The sequence below is a fragment of the Toxotes jaculatrix genome, chromosome 8 (genome assembly GCF_017976425.1).
Source record: "Toxotes jaculatrix isolate fToxJac2 chromosome 8, fToxJac2.pri, whole genome shotgun sequence".
In the NCBI taxonomy this organism is placed as follows: Eukaryota; Metazoa; Chordata; class Actinopteri; family Toxotidae; genus Toxotes; species Toxotes jaculatrix.
This window is the reverse complement of record NC_054401.1, coordinates 17,989,193-18,002,149: the sequence shown is the minus strand read 5'-3', so window position 1 is coordinate 18,002,149 and position 12,957 is coordinate 17,989,193. Positions and strand designations below refer to the sequence as shown.

General features: G+C 41.1%; 1 protein-coding gene across 6 annotated transcripts in view; it reads right to left on the bottom strand.

Moving 5' to 3' along the window:
• The window catches only part of grb10b (growth factor receptor-bound protein 10b), a 63,460-nt gene that overhangs the window by 23,171 nt on the left and 27,332 nt on the right, over positions 1 to 12,957 (bottom strand). For all 6 annotated transcript variants that reach the window (XM_041043777.1, XM_041043782.1, XM_041043781.1 and 3 more), the window contains exons 4-5: positions 11,957 to 12,266; positions 9,493 to 9,637 (exon numbers count right to left, since the gene is read on the bottom strand). In XM_041043777.1, the coding sequence (XP_040899711.1) occupies positions 9,493 to 9,637; positions 11,957 to 12,266 (455 nt within the window). The remainder of the gene's footprint in view (positions 1 to 9,492; positions 9,638 to 11,956; positions 12,267 to 12,957) is intronic.

Below are 12,957 nucleotides of genomic sequence, written 5' to 3'. Positions count from 1 at the left end.
AGGCATCATGTAATCACTTACAATTTAAAAAAAACTTTCATAATGCAAATAAATTAACACTTCTCAGCATCTCATTTTCTCATTTTCTATTCTCCTGCTCCTGCTTTTTCATCTTTCTTCTGTCTTTTTCTGCCGTTTCACAGCAGCAGCTTCAGAAATCTGAGCTGTCCTACTTTCCCTGAGAGAGGGAGAGGGAGAGAGAGAGAGAGAGAGAGAGAGAGAGAGAGAGAGAGAGAGAGAGAGAGGACAGAGATAAAGCAGAGAGAGAGGGAGAGAGAGGGAGATGCAGTCTCCATGACCTACATGAGTCCAACAGCTCTGTTCAGCTTTGGCCAGATGAAATGCCTACAGGCAGCAACACATTGCTCTCTTTGTGAAACACATGGACACACACAGTCCTGGACACATGTGTATACACCTGTAGTCCTACATTTATGAGTGTGTAGAGAAACAAACACACACACGAAAATTTAAAAAAATAAAAGTTGTGTTATACTTCTGAGCACAGTTTCTTACAAACTACACCTGAAATTGTAGCATCTACCTTAATGTCTGGGTTTTTACATCAATATGGTTTCGCATAATCAGTAGTTTGCCATCAGAAAGACAAATGCACCGGCACGCACATCTGATACTCTGACAATCTAAAATAGAGACAGGGATGGACCAGAGGGCACACACTATCAGGGATTCCCATTAGCTGCCGGAGTAATGGGATCTTGCCCTATTAGCTGGGTGAAAGTTGTGGCTTCTAATCTTTCACTGCCTGCCTTCTGGGACAAGGAGTGAAGGATTAAAGGTGCATCATCCCCCCAGTGCCTGGGTGGTCCAGTCATGCTCCTGTGGAAAGACATTTATTTAGTTAAATTTAATACAGAAATGAACTAAGTACAGAATGAATTATTAACTCCTTTCTAATATTTAAGGCTTAAGCTTTCCTGCCATTACCTCAGTGGACAATTTAAAATGCTCAGAATGGGATCTCTTCATAAATCTATCACTAAAATATTAACTGTGATGACATGATTTAATATCCACTTTTTTATTTTTTTTATTATTATTTATTTATTTATTTTGCATTTATATCTACTGTACCTATTTGAGAGTCTGTCGTCATTACCTTATTGATTGCCTGACATGTTGGCTACTCTGGGAGTCTATCTGTTCTTCTTTGGTTTCCTGGTGTCCACAGTTTTAGTTCAGAATTGTTATTTACTTCAGTCACAATGTGCACTGCCAACTAACTGAGGCTGAGCTGTTCCTGCACAGCTTAGTTCACTACTCTCAAATACAGTGTCTCTTGAAATTGATCAGCAATGCCACAGTTGTAGTTTTTAGATAATTTTACACTGTTTTCTTGCAGCACTGGGCTACACAGCAGATTGTAAAGCGATATGTTTTGTTTTTTTTCTAATATACCAATGTCTTTCCAGAGTTCTTGTGTAAGCAATCTATAGCTAAAGTCACTTTTCGCTGCCTGTAAGAAATTTATGTTTTTATGCATAATCACAACAGCTGGAATTTATTTTAGACCTCATGTGTATTCCTCGTGTTTTTTCATTGGCTCAGGGCTGCCATGTGGTGTACATCACGTGCAGTTTTCTGCACTGTAGGCAGCGGATGTTAGTTGCAGATGGCTTAGTGGTGGCTTTGACAGTGACCTATTTTTTACTGGAAGCATGTAATTTAATTTAGCATGTAACAGGATAATTTTAATACTAATATTTCGTGTCAAACAATCTGCATAAGTGGGATGCTTCTCTAAGAGTTAGCCACGAAATAAGTTGCTCTAAAATGGTCTTGATCTTGGTGGGACACCATTGTTTTGAGAGCGCCTTGTTTATGATACATACTCTACTGCTATTGGTAATATTCAAATTCACAAACAAAATTTCACATAACCACAATGGTTTGAAAGCACATTATGAGATGTTGATCTGCTTCCATCTGGCTTTAACCAACATTAAAGTCTTATTTATTTAAACAGAGCCATTACCAGACTACTCTTCCTCACCTACCTTATTAATCACCATGTGTGTTTGTATGCCTGTTTGTGCGAGTGTGTCCCTGTGGCAGTGTGGCAGTAGCAGGTCTAGCTAGCAGGTCGAGGCATGTTTCCATTTAGTGGCGAGGGATAAATATGGCCCTGACACATGAGATGTTCCAGACTCAACCACAACCTGCCTGGCTCTCCTCCAGGTAGCATTTGTTCAGCAGCAGCCAAACAATTTGTATTTCACAGCACCGAATGCTGCAAATCCAATCAGTCACTCAGTGCAATTTGTGTATATGTTGGTGTTGGTGTGCGTGTGTGTGTGTGTCTGAGAGAGAGAGAGAGAGAGAGAGAGAGAGAGAGAGAGAGAGAGAGAGAGAGAGAGAGAGAGAGAGAGAAAGTGAGCAGTCATGTATGCTGACAAAGGGTTACTGTACTGCCTGCATAGTCTCTCTACCTCTGACACAAAGAGCATCAGATAACATGCAAGTGTGTGTGTGTGTGTGTGTGTGTGAGAGAGAGAGAGAGGGGGAGAGTTTGTGTATGTGGGCTTAGAGACTAGATATAATGAAGCCAACAGGCAGGCATGCATCAAATATACACACATGGATACACACACGCACAAGCTCAATAAAGCATCCAGTTTGAGCACATTATTTATATTCACATCAGTTACAAATAATCACACAGACGTCAACAATCCAAGTGGTGTAAACAGTTCAAATCACACACATGCACACAAGTGCACAGACAAAAAAAACACAGAAACATGACTAGTCGGTAATTACACAACAAGTGTCTGTGTGTGTGTGCCTGTTTGTGTGTGTGTGTGTGTGTGTGTGTGTGTGTGTGTGTGTGTGTGCTCCGTGTTTCACTTTAAGATCCATTTAAAAGGAGGCTGGCTGCTAGAAGAGTGAGCCAGCAGATTTCTGGCGCTGTGTCACCTTTGATCTCTGCACAGTGCAGCCTGCGGAACACATCAGCACTACAATGAGAAGCAGAACACACACACACATGCGCACATACTGCTGCACTACTTGTAAAGACCAATATACATTAGGCACATACACATACACACCAAATACACAAAACTGAACCTCCTTGCAAACACACCCTTTCTTTTAAAAACACACACACGCACAGGCCCACAGACGTTCTCACACACTGAGGCCAACAGTTTGGGCTTCGACAGCATTCCATTCTGCTTTTCCATTTACAGTGGAAAAATCTGCCCTCTGACCCGGAGTATTTCCAACATTCAGGAAGGAGGCAGCCAGGGAATGCCATGCTTCAGGGCTAAGAGAGTGAGAGGAGGGATGGATCAGTGCCCATCATTTATGCACCCGGTGTTTCTAGTTTAAATCCTGCTGCCTTCTTTTCAACAACGAGAATGGATGCTTTGAGAATTTCTTTAGTTAAAACTGCCTTGTTAAATTGATAATTCATTGCTTAGAAGTTAAAGATGTTTTTGGGGATAAGGAGATATTGTTTTCTGGGTTTTTTTTTTTTTAAGATGCACAAGTTTTATATTAACATATGGATCAGGTGAGTGTGTGTTCTACAAGGAATTATCACTGTTACAGTCACTGCAGGTTGAAACTTATGCTCAAAATTTTCTGAAAAGAACATTTTGTTTTCTGTAGGTGATAGTTGTGTGTTTCTCTGTTTAGCTACTGTATGGTGGTGAGAGTTATTCATGCTAACTACACAATCTCTCACATTTTCACCACACAGAGTTCATGGACTTGGCATATCATGAAAAACTTTTTTCAACTGTGGTGGACTAACATCATGAGTGAGTGTTTGTGACATTCGTTCTCATTCATATTCTGCAGCATGATCTGGTGTATTGATAGTAACATCAGTCTCTTCAGCAGCTTGTACAAGGCTGAGATGCAAAGAGAGACAGTATTCTAGCTGTTTCATCACTGCACCACACCTTCCTTGCTATTTCTCTCTGCCCAGAGTAAGAAATTGGATAGAAGCTAATAGTGATTCTTGTAATTCTTATACATTTTTAGTCTAACATAAGCCTGGGAGTGACGATTTTAAATTCAGATTCATCTAAAAGTGGTTGCATGATTTCTACAAGCTGAGAATGGAGGCTGCTAACATCATGAGCTCATCATTCAAATTATACTTCAGCACAGTACACTTGATACTGGCAGCATTCACAAAATGCTTTTTTGATAAGTTGGTGTCACAGCTTTGAAGTCTGGCTGACTCAACTAGAGGCAGTCATGCAGAAAGAAAGAGAGAGAGAGAGAAACAGAGAGAGAGAGATAAAGAGAGGCTAGGAAAAGTAAGAGGAGGTGGAAAGGTGATCAGCACAATCATCATTGGAGTAAATGTTAATGATCCCTTTAGGGATGCTGTGGCACAGCAGCTGCCAAGAATATAATCCAGATGAGAAATAGACAGAAAAGGATACTAACGTGATCTCACCTGCTGAACATGCTGAAATGAAGAAGCATGTCTTAGAGCTGTTCCCCTTGTAGCAACAACAACAAAAAAATATATATAGGAAAGCGTATGGGTGAATGAAAATGCATTTCACATATTTATATTCAGTGATTTCCTGATACTGCAAAAGATGCAGGAAGTATGTGCAACACATATAGATTCTGTAGCATTAAATGACAGAGGAAAAACACACACACACACACACAATTATATATATATATATATATATATATATATATATACACATATACATATACATATACATATATATATGCAGTGTTAGTATTATCCATGTTCAAATGCTTGTGTACGTACTTATGTGCATTCTACAACCTGATTATGTGCTGCACATATGTCTGTACACGTTGCTTCCATCGCTAAACCTAATACTATAAATAGGTACAATATTTGCATAACCCTGAACATTTTACATTCTGAGCTGTAAAAACCTTCAATGTAAAAAAACACATTACATAAACAGGTACAATATTTGTATAACCCTGGACATTTTTACATACTGTACCTAGCGGTCTCCAACTTAAGAATAATAACAAAGGATTATTTTGTTAATGCTAGAAAGCATGCTAGCAAGTTTGGTCAACCCTGCATGATACAGAAAGCTTATTTGTTTTTTTTTTTTGTCAGACTTGTGCAACTGGGCAATGATGCTGGCACTGAGCACCAACAGCCCATTTGCTAACATTATTAGTGCCAACTCAACCATCACTGCTTGTCTGGCACCATGCTCTATTTTAGGCCTCTTACTTCATCATGTGTGAATAAGTATTCATCGAGTGGGCTAAATTGTCACAGAACACGCTGCACTGTGCTCCTGCCTAGCTAAAATCAACAAGAAATTGAACTGAACTAAAAGTAAAGGGACAAAAGGGTGGAGGGATGACAATGAAACACTTGTGACAGACCCGAAGATAAACACTGACATACAGTCCAAGAAATGCAGAGATAGACAGACCAATAGGAAGATAATGAAACACAGACAAGAGAAGCAGAGACAGGGCGTGGGGATCCTGCCATACCATAGAGCACAGTGAGCTACAGGACATCCAGTCCAAGTACAGTAAATCCAACAAAATCTGGCAACCCAATGATCAAATCAGTGTTCCCACACTAGAGCGACTGGGGCAGCTATGGGAACACAGTGTCCAAGTAAGCACATAACAGCACTCTCTATTACACTACTGCGGACAGACTGTCAAGAACCTAGACTGAGAAAATTAATGGATACACTGGCTAACTGCCTCGCATTCAAGGCTTCTTATAGGTTTTTCCATTGCACGACATGGATTACACAGGCCAAGCTTCCACTATTTTCTTAAGTGTAGTACCTGCTTTTTGGCCAGCTGGCTGTATATGGAAAGATGTATGTAGTTTTAGAATTCCATAAAACCCAGATTATGTTTGTAGTAACCCTTAGCAGCAACAGGAAGTCAGTTGTTTATGGACGTGTGCCCATCTGCGCACTCTTTCATACATACCACACTGGACTGGGGCCAGAGCTCACAGACGGCAGCTCCTGAGTTAGATGTTCTTAATCATCCTGTGGCTCATTCAATCATTCTGATTTAGGCTTATATCTTTCATTCATTAATGCTACACTTCACAGCAGCAGCTTGAATATTAAGTTAGGCACACATACACATGCTGTAAACACATCAGGAAGCTTCAGCAGCATTGCCTGGACAGCATGAGCAGCTACCTAATTTTAATGCTGCTTTTTATTTCAGTTATTATCTATACAGCTAAGGAGACAAGCTGGAGAGGGTAGCACTAAGAGTGGAGAAATGAAGGAAGACAGGAGGGACGGGGCAGCAGAGGAAAGTGAGGTAATTGGGAATCATATGGCCATGTCAAACAGCTTGCCCAGAGATTCCTGACAGCCCTGCACTGCGTCCTCCTTCCTCCTGCCTCCTGCGCAGAGGCCAAGGAGTGAGGTAAGGAGGAACAGAGGGACAGAAGTATGAGAGTCTGTCAGAAAGCGCCCGGAGGTCGGAAAATTCAGTAAACTAAACAGAGAAACTTCTCAACAGCAGGCTGGCTGACTGGACTGGATGTTTGGAGGGCAGGAAGAGGGGTAGATAGAGACAGACGGACAAAGAGTGATAAACAGACCGAAAAAAAAAAAAACACGCCACAAAACACATATGGTTGAAATAATTAAGGTCAGAGGTCTTAGAGTGGGCTGGGAACAATAATCTACCTGCTCACAATCACACTTGTCAGACCTTAAACAGATCACCCAGTTCTTCTTATAAAGTCTCTGAACCACTCAAGGGAGGAATACGTGTTTGCAAGAAAGCAATTTTACCACCATTCCCCGAGCCTCCGAAGCTGGACCCCAGAGGCGTGTGTATGTGTGATGAGACGGCTCAGCGGGAGTTTTTTGCAGTGGAAAGGTGCTGAATTGAATTTCCACTGAAGAACAACCACAATGAGACATACTTTCCATTGCCATCAACAATGGATAGACACTGCCAATGCTGTAAATAGTTTACAGAACTCACAAAGACAAACAGGCAGGCGTGAGCACAAACACACACACACGCAGACATGCATCTGAAAAAGAAATACACCCATGTGCATGGACGGATGCACGGCGCGCTCACACAAGTTTACACCAGTGTCTGATTAGTGTGTGCACTGTAAACACACATACGAGGAATTCAGTTTTCAACAGCTTTCTCAGCATTGCCTCTTCATTGCAAAGGTTTGGTGGTCCATGCAAAACAAAACCAGTAAACTGTTTTTCCTATATTGAGGAACGGTTTACCTTTACAGGCATGTTTAAGATGTAGTACATTCTGAGCAGATGTATGGCAATACTTCAACACATGATGCAAAACTGATGTTTTCAATGAGGTAAATTAAACTCCAGTTGAATTCTTAGTTTCTATTAAGACTTGAGCGGATGAGAAGATTCTGTCAACTTTATAGAGAACTGGTGAAAACAAACTCATGTTACAGTGGCTTCTGACACTATTCTGACACCTTTACTTTTTGTACACTTGTTGTTGATTTAATTGTGAATGGATAAAACTGGCATTTTTGCCCAATACTCCAGCGACAGTGACTTCGGGTCTCTGACTGTGCTTGAGTGAACCAGCCAAGCCCCAGACTTAAACCCCACAGAACGTCTGTGGAGAGACCTGAAGATGGCAGTTCCCATCCAGTCTGATGGAGTTTGAGAGGACTGGCCAGGAAGAATGGGATAGACTGCCCAAATCAAGGTGTCCGAGGTCTTTTGAGACTTCCCCAAGAATATTCGAATGTGTAGTTGCTGCCAAAGGGGCTTCTACAAAGTACTGAATTAAGGTTCTGAGTATTTTTTTTATTTTTTTATTTTGTAAATAAGAGATGTTTTTTTAGTTTTTAATATATCTACAAAAAAAATTTAAACATGTTTTTACTTTGTCATTATGGGCTAATTAAATGGCACTGAGCCCATCTTTATAAAAGTAATGTAAAAATGGGGCCATAACTGTAATCAATGTCAAAGGCAGATCTAGTAGGTGGATAGACACTCTGGCTCAAAAAAGAAACGTCAGTCTGCATTTGTAGTATTTTTACTGACCACCTGGACAAATTTTTACATATTTTATCGTCTGATTACTGTAAGATCACAGAAATAATTTACCTCCACCACTAATCTCCGACTCCCCTGCCTCTTCCAATACCTGGCTCCACTGCATGATCTATACTGCACTCTTAACAGGATATCTGGGAGTTAAAAAAAAAAAAACATTCCTGTCCCGCACAGGTCATCCAGCCTAATAAATTGGTTTCTGAATATTTACCAGACTTCACTTAGCCAAAGTTATATCACAGTCAGTAATTCAATCCAAAGCTCATAACCACTTAGTGAGACATTAATCTCTGACCTATCTACCATATGAACTGGGATTTCCCATACAGTGTTGAATTTATTCCACAGCTAATAATTCAAGCCTGCAACATTCCCACAAAGAAAGAAACACATAAAGACTAGAATGAAATTTAACCTTTGAATACTTAGTCCAGCATTAGCCATTTAGAACTTCATTTATGTCACAAAAGGTAAATCAAAGCTACTGCTTCCTAACTCTTGAAGCATTCACCTGATGGCACAGGTTTATCAATTCATCAGGTGATTTATGAGCTACTGTTTTCAAGGAGAGCAGGTCATATTAAACTCAGACTTTCATTTTGGCTCAAAGTAACTTCACTGGAATTTGAGTCTAGCAGCCATGACCAGAACAGGCCGGGATCGCAGTCAGGCAGACTATTTATGAGAAATAGTCCTCCCTCACATTACTGTAAACTGGTATGTTACTGTAACCAGCATTGGCTGGCCCCATATGAAGATCATTAAAAGTGATGGTAGAAGGACTCTGACTTCCAGGAATAGACAGAACAGTCCCTAAATCTTTTTCAGCACATGAACACACAAATGCAAAAAGGTTCACAGAAATGCAGCCATGTGTGCAGGTACACACACACACACACACACGTGAAAACACACTCAAGCTGTCTACTCCTCCACTCTTCACCTCATTCTATTTTTTCCTCAAAAAAAGCCACAAACCCTGTTGAGCACACACATGCACTGTACAGTACAGTTCCATCATATGCAAGCAATCAACATGCCTCAGATGAGCAAAACATGGGGGCAGATGTAACGCAGGGAAAATTCCTAAATGCTTATGTCCAATACACAGCTGACCACTAAACACAGCTGATTTATGATATTCAAATTCTGCATCCTCCAAAACAAGGAACTTGAGTCACACACGTCTCAGTTATCAACATAAAAGTAAATCAAAATCAGCAGATGTTTCATATCCTGTTTTTCAAAAAAAAGGAAAAGCATCTGACATGGGCTCCCATCCTCTATGAAGAAAATGTTTTGTGCTCATACAACCACACTAAATTATAATGTAGAGTGAAAATTTAAGTTTTTTTCTTTCTCGGTTCCTGAAAAGTCAGAGTCTCTGCAGAGAGATGACATTTCGACAGCCGGTCTTTGTTGGATTTTGACTTACATAATTGCCAGTGGAGGGTTCTCCAGGAGGTAGGGATCCAGGACTGAGGACAGGTGAGCTTGCTGGACTGCACAGTTCGGGGAAGGGGTTGGGGATGGCCGGGAGAGATGATGTTCTCAGCTGCTGCTCCTCCTCCTGCAACCTCCTGAAGGACAGGGAACAGGACAAAGGAACAGTCATATTGTGTGGCGATGGTAGGATGGTTTGATGCAGTGAGAATGCATTTTGCTATCAGCTTGTGCTCGCTAATTATTTGTGCACAAATATGAACTAAAGCCTAAGATTGTGCCCTGGAACAGGCCCTTAAGAAATGAGATGGGAGAACTTTGAAATGAGACCCAGTGACACGTGAAAAATGTACAGGAGAGATTTAGAATTAATAAAGTATTTCTGTACAGTATCCAGGCCTCATGTCTGTTTCTGTCTGATCTACCCATAATGAACAGTCTCCCAGCAAGTGGAAATCACAGATCCGCGCAGCTTGCTAGCTAATTTTCTGAAATATTTATCACACATCAATATTGAATCAAGACATCACTTTAAAGGAGTTTTTAAATTAGGCACAGACAGTGTAAGCTTGTGAAGAAGGAATGATGATTTGACTGTTGAACATAAACTTTTCAGGACTCAATCATTTCAAAAAAAAAAAAAAAAAGAAAATGGGCGGGTCAGTTTGTGAAATTCAAGCTCCATAGCTCGCTTAGAGAATCAGTGTAGAAGAGTCTATCGGCCTCTTTCTCTATCAAACTCTGTCTCTCTGTAGAACCCAGTGAGTTCAAAAGGGAACAGGCCTTTTGATGTCGTCCCATCTGAGCTTGAGAACGGGGTTATCCAGAGGTCAGCCCTGAATAATAAGAACTTCAGGGCCTGTGTCTGTGGGTGTGTGTGTGTGTGTTTGAGAGAGCTCAAAAGAAAGAATACTCCATTACCTGATTATCCCTCCTCTGTTTCTGTCAAATACTCCAAAGGCGAATAATAGGAGCTGACACCAGCTCTACTGTGAATGCATATTTGTGTGTATGGTATGTATGCAGCCATACTTCCGCTGCCTCAGTGTCTATGTGCAAGTGTGCATACCCGCTTTTCAATGCATACCACCATACCCTCAGGGAGAATATGGGCTAGTACTGTTTAAATTGAGAGAGACATTTGCACTTGGTACTAAAATAAATGAGATTTTTTTTTTTTTTTTTTTTTTTACCTTTCTCCTGCTGCTGGTGTGGTTTGAGACAAAGAGGGAGTGACAAGAAGGAACGGGCCATTCAAGGGCTACAGATAGGGAGAGGGGAAGAAACGTTGCGCCCAATTATTGAGAGGGTGTGGCGGGATGAGTGTACAGTGAGAGGCTTCTTTTCCAGTGTGAGAGAGAAAAGGGTTTGAGCTCCTCATGAGTGGCTATGCATGTGCAAATGTATGAAGTCAGAAGGAGTTAGCCGACAGCTTAGTGCCACACTTTGGTTGCCTGAGTGCATGTGTCTGTATGTGCCTGAGCGTTTGTGTGTGTTTGCTTGTAGATTTGCTCAGTAGATGTTGACTGTATGAATATGTTCATTTCTTTTATGATACTCAGTCCGTAATGCTTGAGATGTGTGGTAAATCTAGATAACATATCTTTATTTCAAAAGGAAGGAAGTTTATTTCAAAATGTTTTACCAGTAATAAATTCAATTACACAATCAACACCGAGCACTTTCAGTATTGATCAAATCTACAGACTGTTTTCTCAACTACACAACTGATTGTTTGGTCTATAATATGATGGATATGGCCATAACAATTTCCAAAAGCCTATAATGATGTCTTCAGATTCATAGTTTTGTGCAACCAGCATTCCAAAGCCCAGAGATATTTATTTAACTATGTAGGACACAGAAATGTAGCAAATATTAACTACTTAGAAGCTATAAATGCTCACCTGTCACAGTTGTACTTTTGTGTCACTTTTCAAGCACAGTTTCTTTCTACTTTTAAAGAACTTACTGTTTGCTGGCACATTTTTATATTGCATCAAAATTAGCACGAGGTCAGGGATGGAATGTTTTCCCTTGAAGTGCAAGAGAATCAATATCTTGCTTAAGAGCACTTTGTTACCCAACACCACTTTCACAAGCTGATGGACATTACCTTCAAACACCGTTTCTGTCATGTTAAAATTCACATGGGAGCAACTCTTAAGTTTCTCTATGCTAGACACTATTTATTTCACCATAGCGCCTCCAGTTTTTCAAGGGCACTCTCCTCACTCGCAACACCACTCTGCAGTCAAATATATGTTAATGTTAAAGTTTTTGTGCATTCAAATTGAGGGTTGTCTTTCATGTTAGTCCAGACAGTTTCCTCCACGGTTCAGTTGCCATGTTGACTGCTTGTCGCTCAACCCATTGAACTATGAGCTGCTGAAGTGGTGTGCTGAAGACATTATTCTTATCAGTGAAGAGTCTGCACTCACTGTGTGAACACCTACCTGACAGCGAGGATGTGCATAGGTTGTGACCGTCGGAGGCTAGTTTGGGGTGAGTCCGCAGACAAGGAGGAGGAGGAGGGCGGCTCCGGGGAGACGTGGCTTAGCGCTTGTGAGTGCTGACCCTGCCGTGGGTGGTTAAGTTGTGTGTGATGATGATGATGATGGTGGTGGTGGTGTTGGTGTGAGGAAGAGGTCTGTCCGTTGTGCAGTAGTGGGGTGGACTCTGTCTGCTGACCACTGCAGGTGGAGTACAGGCTCTCCAGCGAAGAGTTCATATCATTCACCAGGGCCTCGAGATCAACATCATCTTCTGGTAGAAACCGACAGAGAGGAACACTTCACTGAGTGAAAATATCAAGACAGAAAATTGCCAAAATCCCTCAAATGTGCAGCACCGGCTATGCTTCTGTGAAACACACAGCAGTAGGTTTCTAAACTGTTGTGGACAAGTGAAAAGAACTGAACTGACCAAAGGATAGCGCAGAGCAGCAAACACAAGCTGGACAGAAACTCAAACCCTAAATGCAATAAAGCACAATAAAAGAAAAAAAAATGAAAGTCCTGTGAGCCTGCAGCTTTGGTTTCAAATAGTTGAGGCATACAAAAAAGAGGTGAAGTCCCTGGAAAAAATTGGGACTTTCCCTTTTCTATTTCAGTTTCTCTATCATTTCATTGTGGCCAGGATTTGAACCCTTGACCTGACTTTGCACCAACCTTAATTCCAAGTAATACTAAAAAAGGGGGGAAAAAAAACACTAGCATGCACAACACACGAGTACACACACACACACACACACATTGGTAACCAGTTTTGCCAGCGCTCAATCAGCAAGACTATCTTGACTACACACGCTGTGCTGCCCTGTGAGCCAAATCTCCAGGGATAACAGGTACAAGCACGAACCTGCCCGTAACACTTTTCAACTCTTACCACTGGGGTTCACAGCAAAGGCATCGCACTGTAAGCATCTGCTCTACATTCGCCGCATGTATCAAACATC